We start from the raw sequence: 17,322 nt of genomic DNA on the forward strand, positions 1-17,322 counted from the left end.
CCCGGGCCACCTACACAGTAGGCCTTGGTAAGGAGTTTGGGGTTCATTCTAAGGTAGTGGAGGGATTTAAGCAGGGGAGGGAGGTGAACTTAACATTTTAGAGGATCACTCTGGTTGCTGAGCGCAGACTGAATTACAGGGTGTACTGAACAGAAGCAGGGAGTTTAACCAGCGGGCTGCTGCAGCAATTCAGGTGAGAGATGATGGGGTCCTGGAGTACACTGGTGGATAGAAATGAATCCTAACTAGTTTCTTCTTTTGAGGCCAAGGAAAGAGGGATAAACAATTTTTTAACAGCTGTGGTGGCTGTCATCCACAAATACACACTATAAATATGACTTGTGAGACAACTTCCAAGGTTCATTATTTGGTTTGACTTGAGGACTATCCTATCCTCTGTTGCCAGCAGCAATTAAACCTACTTTCATTCCATAAATAATCACAAATTATTTCAATAGCTTTACTTTTTACATTAGTTATTGAAGAGTGCCTTTGTAGACAAAATCTGTTTTCATGATAAATTTACCCATTTCCCAAAGCAAAGACCATCCAAAATATATATGATTTAAGGATTCTCAGTAAGGTAATATTACTAGTCATCACTGGAATATTTTTGTGAGCGCATGCTGATTCAATTTCTCGCATGGAGCAGTGGTGGGTTTGAATGGCTGACCTTTCGATTAGCAGTCGAGTACTTAACCACTGCACCACCAGGGCTCCCTGATTCAATGGAAGAATAAAGTAAGAATTAAAAAAAAAAATGTTATTGTCATATATTGAGAACTGAGTGGGAGGGAAGAAGGGGCAGGGGCTGAAGAGGGCCTCAGTGTCAAAGACTGAACGATGGTGCCTGACAACCTTCTGCCAATTTCCTCCCAAACCAAAGGGCTACCTCAGCTGAGTAGCAGGTGGTGGAGAACTGAGGAGACCAATCAGGGATGACTCAAGCCAAATAAAGAGATGAGGTGGCACCAAGGAGTCCTTCCAATGCCCATCTCTTCTTCTGAATTTTTTAAAATTAAGTAAAGTGACACTGTACTACAGGAATCCTTAGTTATTTTCCTATTTGCTAGCTGATAATTCAAGGAACCCTACTGGCACAATGGTTAAGCACTTGGCTGCTATCCAAAAGGTTCAAACCCACAAGTTGCACGGCAGGAGAAAAGACCTGGTGATCTGCTCCCATAAAGTTCACAGTCTAGGAAACCCCACAGGGGAGTTCTACTCTATCTTTATAGTCAGAGTCACTATGAGTCAGGATTGACAACAACAACAACAGCTGATAATTCACTTTGACAGTAGACAACACTATGTACCAAAGGGGAGGGGGGATCCGAATTGCTGATAACATTGTAGATAAATAGTTAATGACATGAAAAGATATTCATGATATAGTGATATGTGGAAGACAAAACATTGTTACCAACACTATATGTAGTATATTCTATTTTTGTTTTTAAAATTTGTATGCATGTGACATGATTAATTGCACATGTGAAAAACACTGATTGGCAAACGCTGTTACATGTAGTTTTACAATAATAAAAAATTATGTGTGTGAAGAAACAACTGCAAGTATGCGCACCAAAATGTTAACAGAGGTTAACACGGTAATGCACTTGTGATTGATAACTTGTTCTTAACTTCTTGGCATTTTTGTAAAAAGACATTTTTATTTTTGTAAGAATAAATAGCAAAGTTTTTAAAATTGAAAAACATGTTGTCTTACATTAAAAAAAAATTATTTTTTAATCTTTTTAAGCTCTATTACATTGGAAAAACTACCTCCCTGGGATACTCATTTCATAATTAACTCTTCCATCTTATTTCTTATTTTGGGTCAGCATTTCATTCGTAACAGTCTCCAGACGCAGCCATTTAAAAAAATTAGTGTTTCCCTCCTTTGACAAAACCCACCACCCCACCATCTTGATTACTGCTCTCCAACTCCTCTGTCCTATCATCCTGCTTGGCAAAAACCTCAGGGATGAACACAGAAACTCTACACCATGCTGGGAGAGGAGATTAGCCCTGAGTTTTCCAGGCTGGCATGCTAGCAGCCTGTTTTTCAGAATGTTTGAGAGCAATTGCCATAAAGTGAATTTACTCCCTCATAAAATCCATCACAGTACCGGCGGGTAGGAAGTCGTCTACAAAAACGCAAAATACAGAGCTAACCACCAACCACGAAGCAGAGGAAGTGCAGTAATGTGTTCAGGCTCTAAGTCTCCATGGAGATACCTGTCCGCCTCCATCATTATTTATCATCTGGGTCTCTAGTTACCATAGGAGAGAAAAGAGCCATGGATTCAACTTGTACTGGCTTCAGAGACACCACAAATACATTAATACACTTCTTGGCCCACACTGTGAGCAGAGTTATCCTCTGGTACCACAAAATTAGGCTAAGAAATCTGAGAAACGAATGAGATTCACAGTTGTTGCTTGAAAGGTTGAGAGGCCCTCAATCACTCAGGTCTAGAAAGACTAAGAGGTCCTCCCTCATCACTCTTGTTTGCCAGGACGTCTTGTCCTCTTCCTTTACAGCCCCTTCCTGCTCTCCAGGGAACAGCCTCTCATGCTGACACAAGATGATGCCAGACTACTTACCGGATTTTTTTTTTTTAAAGTAAAAGGGGCATTCATTTTCTCTCTAGTATGTACAACGTCACATTTTAAATTAGACATTATCTCATTAATAAGAAAAAGAAATACATTGGGGCTGAGGCTGGCCCTTGAGACAGACCAGCTCTTCCATCTACAACATATGCCTATTAGGAAATAGCAGGACAATGACTTCAGTTTATCTGTTGTGACGGTAGGAGAAATGGACTCAGTAATTAAAAAAAAAAAAGATTGCTTTAGACTAGAACCAGTCTCACAGATCTTGTCTATACCTAAGTAATAGATAATGTTCATTTCATAAAAGACGATGACAATGTTAGTGAAGAAATCACTCGTGATGAAACTATACTATATGCACTGAAGTTCTTATTTTTTTTCTCAAACGTACTATTTTGTGGAGCACATTTTAATAGTTATAGTCATATGCTGGCTTAAAGAAGAGTCAGGATAAAAGGTTTAAAAGAACAAAAAAACCTACTGTCCCTATGGACTTTCATATATATTATCTCACTCTGTGGTCAAAAATACTTGATGAATCTCAGGTCTTGCTTAGATTATACAACTAGTGTGTCATAGGGCTTAGATTTGTATTCGTGCTTCTTAGCTAGGTTGTATAATTTGACTGTAACTCTGAAGTGGAATGGCCAAGTAGTTCTTTCCTCTCATCAGACCCAAAAAGCTAGGGCTTGTTGGAAAAAAGGGTATAAAAGGAGGCTACTTGCACGATGTATCTCATACCATCTTTCTTTGTGCTATTTTATAATCTGGGCAAAACTAGAATCTACAAGCAACCTTAGGTCATAACAACGAGAGGAAGAAATGGCAATGCCTGTTACTCAACTATGTGTACGCAATGGTACTGAAGACACCACCATTTACAATGAGTCAGTACTTCCTGGAGCTCCCAGGGGGAAGTAGAAATGTGAATCAAGTCCAACCCCCAAGATACTTCATCAATCTGCCAGCATTACTTCTTACTTAACCAAACCTAATGTACTACTCCCTCCCTGGCCTTTTACAGATGAAGAAACTGAGGCCCAGGGGTCGAGGGACCTTTAAAGTCACAGAGTTGGCTGGTAGCAGAACTAGAATCCAGGTCTTTGAGTTTCCAACTCTGTGCTTTTGCCAGTCCACTGCCGCCTGTCTAATATATATTACAGATGACAGTGTTAGAAGTCATAATAGCAGTCACCATTTATAAGCAGCTTACTAGAGGCCAGGGACTGTAATAAGTGTTTTACAATGGAATGATTTTATATAATCCTCAGAATTACAAACCTACAAGGTAGATGAGGAAACAGAAGCTCAAAAACATGACACAACTTCTCTAAGGCCCCACTAGAGGTAAGTAACAGAGCTGGGTTTGAGTCCAGGTCTCTCTGAAACTAAAGCTTAATGTCTATACCCAAATGCCTCTTCCTGCTCATGACGCTTGGTGAAAATTGCAGTGATTAAATATGAACAGCTGGCATATCTGCTTATTATTACAGTTTTTTCCATTAGTGGCTTTACAGAAACAGGATTCACAGAAAGGTGACACAATTAACCTGTCTCTTCTTACCCTCTCAGTGCTAATGCCTGAGAGTTTCTCAGAAGGGTGAAAGGCCTTACTCAGTCTAAATCTGTTCTGGAGATACAAACACCCGAGTATAATGTAACAGGCAAGTAGACTAATAATAAAATATACAAATTTGTTAGCTAATAAAGTTATAGTTTCCCAGGTAATACTTTGGTGTTTAGAGGTAGTGCCTCTAGTCAACAAATTCTGATACACACAAGGTGGCTGAAGAGGTGCAGGCCAGCCCCCGAGCTTGCACCACTCACTGCTGTCTGTATTTACATATTCAGTGGCCCCGCCCTTTTTTTCATTTGTTGATGCTAAGAGCATGACTCTTAAGAATTAGTGCCTTGCAAACACTAAGAAGAAAGACTTGATTACAGCTTTCTCCAAGTCACTTGTACTTAAACTTAGGATGACATCTTGGGGGTACCTACTATCACTTGGACACATCATTTAACCTCTCCAGATTGCAGTTTTATTTTATTTTTTGTTCAGTAATTACAGATTCGCTTCATTTTATTTTTTAATTAAACAGTTAGTACACATATTGTTTTATGACATTAGTTAACAACCCCATGACATGTCAACACTCTCCCTTCTCGAACTTGGGTTCCCTATTACCAGCTTTCCTGTCCCCTCCTGCCTTCTAGTCCTTGCCCCTTGGCTGGTGTGCCCCTTTAGTCTCATTTTGTTTTATGGGCCTGTCTACAGATTGCAGTTTTATTATTACTAAAATGAGAGGCAATCTGAGGTTCCTTTTACCTCAAAAATTCTATAGTATATTACTGCTGATAAAATAAGACTTTCAAAACGAACTTTCTACCATTCCTTTTTGTTCATTCCCCCCCTTCTTTTCTTTTGTTCCAGCTCCTGTTATCTCCATTCAACCTCAAGCACATTTCTTCACAAATACCACCTTATCACTCCCTCACATTTATTAGTAATAGTACTAAAGTGATTTTTTTCCACTCCAAGGAAATGTATAATCTTAATATGAATCAGACTACAATGCAGAGAGCATTAATGTGGAATTAAGACATGTAAGATTCAGGTTAAAAAGGTATAGAGCATATTCATGTGATTTAATATTCTTTAGAAACCACAATGGCAGATTTTAGTGAAGAGATTCTAAACCGTTATTAATATAAACTTAAAACTAGACCTTCTGGGAAACATCTAATTAGAGCCACAATCATAAAAAGCCACTAGCATGATCACCAAAGTTGCTTTACAAACGCTAGCAAATGCTTTTGTTTTTTTAAGATAGAGAAAACAACAAGTATCGCCATGGAGGGTTTTTTTTTTTTTTTTTTTTAGATTTAGAAAGGTGATCAGAGATAGTCATTCTAAAAGATCTTCCCACTCTCCCAAACTTTTAGCATAAAAATCATAATTAACATCTATACATAAATTGTTGAGATCTCCCCTAGAGCACTGTAGCGAACAGTAAATGAACGCTGTTTACTGTTTTTACCTGGGAAGAGCGGTGATTTTCCCCCATTTCTCCACACAGAACCTTCTTGGGCCGTTACTCCCTCGGAGAGAAGCAAATCCTTCATAGGGAATGCTAGACGTGCCTGTGACAAACTATTAACCCAAGAAAACAGAAGAAGTGAAGTCAGAGATCAGCACCATGAAAGGCGCTGCATCATGCGCGCGCAGTGTTCCCGCGGAAGAGCAGCACTCTGCTCGCTGATGGAAAAGTTTGAACAATGAAACTTTATAGCCACGGAATGATCACAACGTAAGAATTCTGACCAACAGCCAGAGAAGAAACTAAGAAAGACAGCACATTATAAAGGGAAAAGGGATGTGGAGAGTTTGTAGAACAGAAAGCACCCATGCATCTTACCAGCTCAGAACTTAAAGCCAGGGATATTTCCCATTAATAATAAAGTGGGTGTATCGATTAATCTAAGTCTATTTAAGAAGCATCAGTCCCTGATCAACTCAAGGAGAATAAAACAGAATTTCTAGGCTTGCAGATTTGAAGACCAGACCCTTCACCCAAAAGAGCAAAGGCCCAGTCCACTTGTGAGACTCTGCCTGAGCATCCAGAGGGCTTCCCTCGGCCTGACATTTCTTTAGCTGCAACCAATCAGCAATTGTTCTGAGTAATTATAAACACCATAGCGAAAATAATGAGTTCGCTTTCCCAGTATTTTCCTTGAACTTCACTGTTAACTCAACATTGTGGAGGATATACGGAAGAAAAGAAAGGGCACTTAATTACAGATCTGAGTCACTTCCTGAGGGAATGAAGATCATCTCTTTCTGCTGCTGGACGTCCTGGCCTGCAGAGTACCCTGGGACTTCTTGCCGAAGGGGCCAAGCTGCCCTGAAGGCCAGTGTTGCTATTGGGGTTCTTGGAGTGGAGTTGGCACGTCCTCACAACTCTAATCAAATACTTTGACTTGGCTGGGGATGTTCTGCACAGTGATGGAGCCACACAACCATGCAACCAGAGGAGACTGAAAATGGTGGGTTGTACATATCCAGATAAACACAGTATGTATTTATTGAGTACAGATAGCAATCATTAAAAAATACGGTTCCAATAATAATTATATTGTTGCATTAAGAAATTAACTAATGGCATCTTACCTGTAATAACCTTAGTCGTTGTTCATTGTTGAATCTTTCCACTGCAGCCCAGAACCACCGAATTACAATATGATTGTCATGGTATCCTAGCAAACCAATCATGAAAGCCCACATTACTTTAACTCTTCTATATTTAGCTACCAAGACACATGACAAAAGACCTCCACACATAAATTATCATTATCTTGGATTCTTTAAAGATTGTCTGTACTTTAAGACTAAAGAATAATACTGTAAATATGGTCATATGAGTGCCAAAAGTAAAACAAAAAAAACAAAAACCCAACAAAAACCCACTAAATGAATTCAAGAAGTTTCTGTTTTCATTTAGTGGTCACTAAATTAAACCAGTGGAGAGAAGAACAAAAAATGAGTTTTTTAAAGCCGTATCAGTTCTGAACAATATAATTGCTGTTACTGGAAATGTTTAAACCTTTTGTTAAGTTGCTCATTTCAGAAATAATTTTTGAGTACCACTATGCCAAGCACTGCTTAGAGGTACAATGGCAAATAAAACAGACCCTAACGGGGCTTCTGGTACAGTACAGACATGTTAATCAGATAATTACTCAAATAAATATATAATTACAAGCTGTTTTAAAAGCTATGCATATTGTGCATATTTTAAAGTCAAATTACTTTCACACTGACTTATTACTAAAAAGGGAAAAGTGGCCTTTGACTCCTCCACCTAATAAATCCCAAATAATAATCAACCCAAATGTTACTTTTATTCCATACTTTAATGTAATCTAATTCCCACAGGTTGGATTAAGGCAGTGTGCTAAAGTCACGTTTAGAGAGAAAGCCGACAAGGATTACAGTACAACTGGTGATTCAAACCAATTACTGGAAATATCCAATGTGTACAAAAACTACTCGGATTCTTTGTCAGCAGACATAATTACAAAATAGAAAGTGAGTAGAGACCAAAACTATTTTAATCCGAATTTTTCCTCATACTTTTCAGCGGCTTGTAGGATTTGGGAGGAATCTTGCCTTGTTGTTTATCATTTGGTCAGTGATGTTTAGGCCCCTTTGGAGAAGAAAGGGATCCACATGAAAGGCTAAACAAAACAGGACTGGACATGGAGATGCATGGGTCCATGTCCTTCCTACCTTTGCAAATACTAGCTATTTGGTCCTGAGCAAATAGTTTTCTCATCCTTAAAGAAGTTCATTGGCCCTCATAGCTTTAAACTTTTCTGACCTTATGAATCAGCCCTTTTCTGCTTCTCCTCTACTGCTTGTGCCAAACATTTTGGAGGAGGAGGAGCGAATATGTCTCACTGTATTCTCTACAAATAGCTGCCGTGTGAACATATGGCAAGTGGTGGCACAGCAGCTTCTTCATTCACTGCCAACCAGCTGAGTTAGCAAACATGGCAGCTGAGTAGCTCACCCTCTTCTTGCCCCAGCCACCCAGTACTCTCCTCCTCCCAAGGAATCTGCTAGATAAGATATACAATAAAATTAGAAATAGGTACTTAATTAGCCATATACAGTGAATAAAAATTTATATTGTGTAAATAAAAAAATGCTTGATTTGATTAATTCAAATTAATTTGGCAAACTGCGTTACTATTAAGAACGAGTTAATATTCACGGAACAATGTAAGCTTTATAGCATATTGGGGAAAACTGTGTTCTAATTAGCAAAAGTAGTTTGGTTAAAAAGATATTAACTAAAGTCACATAGGGATTATACATGGGTCAACTGGAAAATACTTATTACAGCAATTGGATTTGAGAAATAGCAGCAGTGGAAACTGCAACTTAATACCACCTTTCAGAGAGAAAGGGAGAGCAAGGCGAGCCCTCAGCACCAGTGATGAACTGGAAGAGCGAAGAACAGGCCAAACAAAAGCCATTTAGCGTATGTTTAAGGCAATTTTACTCCAAACTTTAAAAACTGTTCTCTTTCTCTGTTTCAACCTATAGCTAATTGGAGAACTGTTCAGCTCTTAAGTTTATTTTGGTAAGTAACTGATTCAGCGAATTAAAATTTGTCTTTTTTCACTCTCCAAGTTCAGAATTATAACTTCTTAAATTTTGAATTAAAATCAAACCAAAACAAAACAAAAAACAACTGGTATTTGTCATGAATTTCTGAAGACTTTCTGACTTGTAATACATTTCACAAAAAGTATTCTTTCTTTCCTTAAAATTAATTAAATTAAACTAATCAAAACTTTAACTCTGGATTACCCTTCCAATGTATTGATTTGGCAAATGAATTTCAATGACTTTGGTACTGGTTGCTAATTGAAACTTTGTACTGATCTACAGATATGCCACTGGTGAAGTCTCAGATAACACAGTTTTTAGCTAATATTATAATAGTTTACTTTTCAATTGAACTTAATGCTTGGATTTAGAAAGGCTTCTTCAAAAAATGATTTGAATTTTGAGAACCATGTCTTATTCTATTGAAGTATTTCAGCTTTGAGTTACAACTGGTAAGTAGTTCAACAAAATGTAGAAAACCTATGTTTGCACACTAGGAAGCTCAAAGGATGTGTCTCTTCAAGTTTTAGAATGAAGGTGGAATAGGTGGGGTTTGACCAGCTGGATATTAGCTCCATGGTGCTTCACTAACAACACCATAAAGCAATTAATTAGTGTTCCTATGGTCACATTTCCTCATCAACAATTAAAGAGTTATGACATCCTTCGATGATGTGTAAACAGTCCTTCTCCCATTAGACAGATGAGGTAACTAGGAAGAGAAGGGAATGTTCCTTGCCCAGGGTCTCAAAGGAGACGACATCAGACCTATGATTAGAGTGCAAGTGCTTTTTTGCCTGTCCTGCATTCAGTTCAGCGATGAGGAAACATCTGGCACCTCCCTTTAATTCGAAACTTAAAATCCAGCCATCTATAAATAAAAATTTTCACCTCCTCTATATTCTGTGTTGTTTCTCCAGTCACTTAAGTCTATTTCAGCTGTGCCTGCAATGACCAGTTCCAGTTCTCTCGCATCAAAAACAGATACCAGCCTGGCATCCACCACCTGTGGAATAAAAAGAGTATAGGGCATGGCTTAAGAACTCGGAGAATCTCAGCTACACTTAAGGCTCATCAGAACAGGAGGGCACAAAAAGTTTTGGGAAATAATCTGGGTGCACCCTGTGTAGTAGGCACTTTAAAAACTGTAAAGCTCTCTATAAATAAAAAAAAAAAACAAAAAAAAATATAAAATTTATGTATTTATTTTAAATTTTATTTTGTTATTGTCATTGAGAGTAGACACAGCAAAACATACACCAATTCAACAGTTTCTACAAATATATTTTTAGGATAAGTTTGATAGATTGGCTTTAATAGAATTTTTGTCTTATAATTGACCACTGATTAAAACGGTTTGTTTTTCTCTTTTGAAAAAGAGCTGGTACTCTTAAGAGTTACATGGAATACATGTAACAACTCACTCTGGCCCTCAGGTATCATCATTTCACATGTCAAGCATGAGATTGGATTACCTGTATATTAGTATGGATAAGATGCATAACTTAAATGTTATAAGTGGTCATTAAATCATCATCAAATCCAGTTTGAAGTCAAGTCTTAACATTTTTTCAATGATCTTTTGTAATAGTCATTTAAACTTTTTTGTGTTCTTGAAACAAATAGGAAAAAGCATTAGAGTTTTAAAATTGAACTAGCACCAGTAAATACAGCAAAAGGGAAATGGAAGTATACCACACATATAAAGTATAATAAGATGGACCATAGCATCACTGATATCTGACTACAAAAGCCCACTACTGCTGATTGTCTTTACCTCATAGAAGCCACGCACTAAGCTCTCTGTTTGTTGTACAACACCCCTCTCAATCCTCCATTTCACCATCCTCTCGATGTATTCCTTCTTGTTCTTCTCTGTGACTGGGATATTGGCACCCCCTGGCTTCAATTCTCGTTCGGTAATCTGAAATTAAAAAACAAAAGGACTGACCATAAAGCAATACTCCTGATGTTATAAGAACACTGCTCCAGTGAGTGAAATCAGGTAGCTAACTGCCCCTGATCTGCTCCAGGCACTTCCCACAAGCGGATAGCACGCACAGAACACATTCTGTCAAGGGGCACTTTGTGCTGAGACATACACACAGCAACGCTTAGCAAAAACTAGGAGTGAGCTGATGTTTGAAAGCTTCAGTTGTTAAAAAGAAAAATGTTTTGCAAGAGATGAATGTTAAGTTTTAAATCCTGACTAAAAAGTTAAATATTTTAAATGAAGATGAATTGGCTCCAGGATCTGGTCCACTGCTCTTTGAATGTTTGATAAAAACATATTTTCACAAACTCCTCGAGGGTTCAGAATTGACTATGTATACAAAGCCAATATTTAAGATTTATTTTAAGGAAGCAGAATTATGTTCAAGTAAATGTTAAATTGAGAAATTCTTTTTCAAAGCACATGAAATTCAGAAGACTACCCAAACAATGTCTAAATAAGAATCTTACTTATAACCTAATACATTATTTCTGAAAGATATTTTAATATACTCTCCCAACAATTTTGAAAAGAACAAAGTTTTCAAACCTCCACCAAAATATTGTTCACTTTCCCTCAGCTTCAAAACAATTTCACTTCTTAAATCTGAATGATAGGTAAAAGTACAAATGTCAATTAAGTAATTTAATATTCGACTTTGAGATAGTGTAGACTTTTAAAAACTGTATTCCATACAAGGCACATTCTGATATCTTCTGTGGATATTTTAGTTGGAAATAAAAATAATATTGATTACAATACTCAAATGTTTATAAGTTAGAACATCTTAATCTGCAGTTGATATTAGAATAATCTTTGCAATCAATATTATTAAAACTGTACACGAACCTGGGTTTAAATCACCAACCCGTTGCTGTCAATTTCAATAGACTAGAAATGCCCCACAGGGTTTCCAAGGCTGTAATCTTTACAGTAGCAGACTGTCACATCTTTCTCCTGCTTAAATCACCAAATAGGTCATAAATGAGTAGGTGTCTGATTCTTAGCCACTGAATTAATTCTTCTTCAACAACCAATAGCATTCAATTAACACACTCAGCCACTGGTGTTCACATTCACAGACCTGCCCAAAAACTTCTTCGTTCACAGTGAACGTGAGGTCCAGGATGTCATGGATATCGTTATCTTTCATCCACTGCAGGCTCTGGTGGAACTCTTCATCAAGATATTCTAGATCACTCAGGTCACAGAGACTAAGATGACAAACAGACAGAAGCAAATATGCAGGCATGACTATTAGCAAAAACCCGAGTCATGAGGGAAGAAATGAAGGATTAAATGCAAGTTCCAGATCAACTAAATAGGCAGTGATTACTGGAATCTTTTTAGTTAAGATCAGTAACCAAACTAGTGAAATAATTCAGAAATTTGGCATAAAATTTGAAAATCCTGTGTATATAAGATGCCTTAGGAATCAATCTATCCCTTCTTTTACAGCTACAGAACTGGAAGTTCATGGAGTAGTAGTCATTTATTTAGTTACTCACACCTAATGCCAGAGCAGGAAACTGGAACATGGGTCAACAAGTTGGGTTCAGTATTCTTTTCAGCCACATTATACTACCGTAAAATATTGTTCTTCTAATTTGAGATTACATATGTTTCTATGCTGTAATTTTTTTTTAAGAGACTACATTCTACGATTTTATGTTCACATACGTCCCCTTTCTCCTTCATGGTTCTTATTCTTTCTGTGAGTCTGTGAACAGCAAGCCATAGAATCTCTTTATGATTATAATGGACTTCTCTATTTCTCCCTTCTTTCTTTTCACCGCAGAGGGAGGACCTACATAGGTGGAGTTAGTAATATATGGCACTGTTGTCAGGTGGTAGCAACTGATTTACTTTAGTTGTTTTGAAATTTCCCTGCTATCAGTCCAATTTCAATTCGGTTCTGTTCAGTCTAAACATTTACTGGGCATCAACTCTGTGCTAGACATTGTAATAATTACTTGATGACTAGTACTCAGTTACTCAGTCACCTCCTTCAAGGAGTTCATGGTCTAGGTGGGGAGACACGTGCACAAATAGATTTGTTAATATAAGGTAATAAGTGATAACATAGAGTGGGTAACGTGCACTTTTTTGTATGTATGTTACACTTCAATTTAAAAAAAGGTAGCTATGGAGCACTCACTCTCAGAGAAAACATGAAGGACACTTGCTTCTACCTGAAGATTCAAAAAACACTTTTGGAGCAGACGATACCTACATTAAATCTTGCAAGGTGTTTAAAAGTTAGATAGGTAAAGGGGACCAGATGAAAATGAGAAGATGGGGAGAAGAAAGAATGAGAAAAAACACAAACAAAGCACAAAGGCATGGAGTGTATAGAATACTACAAGTATACTGGCAGTACTTGAGAGTAAAGCATAAGACAGAATTTCCAGAGAATTCGATGGCTGGAAAGGTAGCTGGGAGCAGGCCTTGAGTGTCATCTAAGGAACTTGGTGATTAAGAATTACTGAGAGGTTTTATGACAGGGAACGACATGGTCAGATGTGAGTTTTAAACAGTTCCTCTGGAAGTCATAGTGTAGAGATTTAAGAGGTGGTGGTGGTGGTGGTGGTGGTGGTGGTGGTGGTGGTGGAATTATCATTAGAGGGCAGAGACAAATCAATAGACCATATAGGGTGCCTATGACTCAGAATCAACTCAATGGCAATGGGTACAGTAATCTGGCCAAAATAAGATAAGGGTTTTAATTATGGCAGGGCTATTAAGGGTGAAGAAAAGATGAATTTGAGAATTACTTAGGAGGAAATATGCAGAAATCAGTAAATGATTTTATGCGGTGGGGGGGGGGGGGGTATAAAGAACTAAAATTGGGGTGGCAAATAAACTCATGTTGCAAGCCAATTTTGTTTAATTGCCAGTACGGAGTGCTATATGTTAGAAAGATTTCTAAGGCTACAATGAGTTCAGCAGGTGTCACAGACTGAATTGTGTCCCCTACAAAATATGTGTCAACTTGGCGAGGCCATGTTCCCCAGTATTGTGTGATTGACCACCATTCTGTCATCTGATGTGATTCTCCATTGTATTGTAAATCCTATGTCTATGATGTTAACGAGATGGGATTAGCGGCAGTTATGTAGACTCAATCTACAATTTAAGCCAATCTCTTTTGAGATATAAAAGAGAGAAGTGAACAGAGAAAAAGGGGGACCTCATACCACCAAGAACAAAAGCCAGGAAAACAGTGCATCCTTTGGACCTGGGGTCCCTGTGCTGAGAAGCTCCTCCACCAGGGAAGACCGATGACAAGGACCTTCCCCCAGTGCCAGCAGAGAGAGAAAGCTTTCCCCTGGAGCTGACACCCTGAATTTGGACTTCTAGCCTACTAGACTGTGAGAGAATAAATTTCCCTTCTTTAAAGACTTCCACTTGTGGTATGTCTGTTATAGCAGCACCAGATAACCAAGACAGCAGGAAAAAGTACCATAAATGATTTGTTATATACACTATGGGAGTCAGGTGGGAGGTGGAAAATGGTGGAACACATGCTATATATTTGCCATCCCTGGTTGCAGTGACTCACTATTTCTGGCCAGAGTGATTTGAGAATATTGGTACTGTTAATGGGAACTGGGTACATGGGAGGAGGTACATATCTGGGTCAGGAGAAATCGGCCTGCTTTTAACCATGTTCATTTGAGGTGCTGTGGGACATCCAAGTGGAAATATTCAATGGACTGTTGACCATTTGAATCTACAATGTAATAGAGATGAGGACTGGTGGTATAGACTTGGGAATCAGCAGGAGATGAGACAGGTGAGATTTCTCCAGGACAGCATGTAGAGAGAGAAAAGTAGGGGCCCAAGAATGGAAGCTTCAGGAACACCAAGATTTAAGGGCAAGACAGAGGAGAAATCCACAAAGGAGACAGAAAAGTAAAAGGAGGACCAGGAGAGAGTACAGTGTCATGGGTGCCAGTGGGGTTGGGGTGATCAACAGTACCAAGAACAGCAGAATGGTTTCTAATGGGTTTTCAGGTCTAGGGACTAGAAGGTATTCTTTCGAATTGTCATAGGTTACTTATGGGAAGGAAGTTAGGCTACAGCATTTTGGGGGGTATGAATTTGATGTAGGGAAGGATTTAGATAGTCAATAAAGATTGTTCTGCCAAGAAGCTTAACTGAGAAGATGAGAGAGATGAGGCAATGACATGGGAAGATGCAAGTGGGCCATAAGGAACCAGAGAGGCATAAAATGGCCCTTGTTGTCCAGTGCTTCAGCCCACAGAAGCGTTTTCCTACTTATCCTCTCTGAGGACCCATTAGAAACATTTTGTTTGCTTAAGGCCCTTACACTTGAGGTCTAGGCTTCCATTTTACAGAAGGCACATGGGCGCAAGGTATGTGGCCTCAGCTGGGGAATGAGCTGGACAGAACCAAGCAACACTTCTGTGCTTTCTCATTGCACATCTGAGCTACTATCCAACAGACAGCTGCTCTTGCCTGCTCAGCCACTGATTATAGCACAAAAACTATTTGCTCCACATTTTACAATGATTGCAAGTTTCCATTGTGGTAACAATGAATTAAAAGTTCGTGGACACTACATATAGGGAGGCCTCAAGAAAAGCATGTCACTGCCCTCCCCTAACAGACAAAACAAAGGAGAATGAAAACTGAATCAAGAGTAAGCAGTTGAAAGTTTCTATGAAGCAAAATATAAAATACATCTAATAAAGAACAGGGGGCTGTGAGTCACCAAGACTAACCCACAACTATTCTACTAATAATCGGCATTAATACTACAAAAATTTAAATGTTGTATTTGAAGTGCAATTGTTCTGAAGGAACATATGTTGCAACAAATGAGAATAAATTATTTGGAGTAGAGCAAAACTAAGACTTTGGGGGCTAGAGAGGAATAAAGGGTCACAAGTAGGAAAAACACAGAAAACACTTGAAATCATTCATTTCAGAAATGTAACCTACTATTCAGTTTAATAACAACAAATTTGAGATACTGAACAGATAAACAATGACTCTGACAAAAGACAAGAAATACCGTATTTTTACATGCGAATTATGCAAACAATAAAAATACTCTTACATTCTGAGAAGAGCCTTATAAAATGGCCGTGTGAAGAAGGCATCCAACAAATACTGGTGAATTAGTGCAAGACCAAGGATGCGACCACTGAACCGAAACCTGAGAAGGAAAGGTATGAGATAGCTTACATACCATGGAGCAATTTCTAAATGGTTCGATTTGCTTTCTAAAATGCCTTCCAGCATCTAAGTTTGTCCAAGACTACTTGCCTACTAGGTCCATGAGAATTTGCGTGTACCAAAGGCTGTCTTCATTAGGCCAACAATTCGCATCTACTTCATGAAGAAATGTTTCAATCTGATATTTAGAGAAACAATGTTCTACCTTCACCCCATGTCAATAACGTCCACCATGTAGTACCCCATATTGCCCACATGAACTCCCCACTATTATTTCAGTGAAATTTCCCTAAACCGCTTCTAAAAGATGTTGAACAAACGAGCCCAATGCTACGAGGAAAATTAGCAGGATTTCTCTAATACAGGCTCAGTAGTAATTCCCTTTTGAGGAAAAGCCCAATCTCAGTCCCTAAACCTATTCTGTCTCAAACTCCACCCCTGATAATCATTGTCACCATCTAAGAATTATGCATATGGACATCTGGGGGAGTTTCCTCATGGGACATTCTGTTCTCTAAAATTTCAAGGCTCAATTCTATTCTGAATCACTCTGGAAACTTTATTAAATATATCTGTTATGACTGGATTTGCTGACTGAGATGTACACTTATTTCCTCTTTCGAAAGTATTAAATTTCTGGCTCTTTGAAAGTCTGATGGCTTCCAAAAGTGTAAATCCATACTGATGAGGTTCATACTGTCAGTGTGTAATTTAGTATTAGGCAGCCATTTTAAGATTAATGTCCAGCAGCTTGTTTCTCTTTATTTCCACTTGAGTTAGCACAGCTGTAATACTTACAGTTAGGAGGACTCCAAATTGTAACTAAACGGAAGTTAATTTGAAGAATAACCTCTAAAAGTTAACGTCCTCCACCCACCAATATTAACCTCATGACTCAAAGAAGCTTTTCCCATGAGTCCTATTCATGTTCTTTCTTTTGTTACTATCAGCAAAAATGAATAGGAACAAGCAAATAGGGGTTATAAAAATATTTAACATCTATAAATGTAGGGATTTAGAAAAAATTTAAGGGCCTTTGGAAGAGTGTGATTTGGGATTTTTCAGAATAAATAATCCCCAGATAGGAATCCTATATCAGTTTTCCTTGATGATTTTGTAGGAAAAACTAGAAAAGAGGCACTTCCTGATTACAAACATCAAATGGCTCACAAGTTGAGTGGCCGCTGCGGTGACTGCTTACCCCCCTCCCTTCTGGCAGGGTTCTCTTCTACCATCAGTTCCTTCACAGAAAACTGTACCCCACGCTGCTCCCCAATAGAACACCATCATCACCTCAGCCAGAGTTTCTTCAGCCAGCTGCTCCTCG

General features: G+C 38.4%; 1 protein-coding gene across 1 annotated transcript in view; it reads right to left on the bottom strand.

Moving 5' to 3' along the window:
* The window catches only part of HECW2 (HECT, C2 and WW domain containing E3 ubiquitin protein ligase 2), a 438,203-nt gene that overhangs the window by 11,075 nt on the left and 409,806 nt on the right, over positions 1-17,322 (bottom strand). The window contains exons 25-30 of the mRNA XM_004378178.2: positions 15,877-15,975; positions 11,875-12,004; positions 10,575-10,721; positions 9,689-9,803; positions 6,791-6,876; positions 5,661-5,773 (exon numbers count right to left, since the gene is read on the bottom strand). Coding sequence (XP_004378235.1) covers positions 5,661-5,773; positions 6,791-6,876; positions 9,689-9,803; positions 10,575-10,721; positions 11,875-12,004; positions 15,877-15,975 — 690 coding nt within the window. The remainder of the gene's footprint in view (positions 1-5,660; positions 5,774-6,790; positions 6,877-9,688; positions 9,804-10,574; positions 10,722-11,874; positions 12,005-15,876; positions 15,976-17,322) is intronic.

The sequence above is a fragment of the Trichechus manatus genome, unplaced genomic scaffold (assembly GCF_000243295.1).
Source record: "Trichechus manatus latirostris isolate Lorelei unplaced genomic scaffold, TriManLat1.0 scaffold00056, whole genome shotgun sequence".
Lineage (NCBI taxonomy): Eukaryota > Metazoa > Chordata > Mammalia > Sirenia > Trichechidae > Trichechus > Trichechus manatus.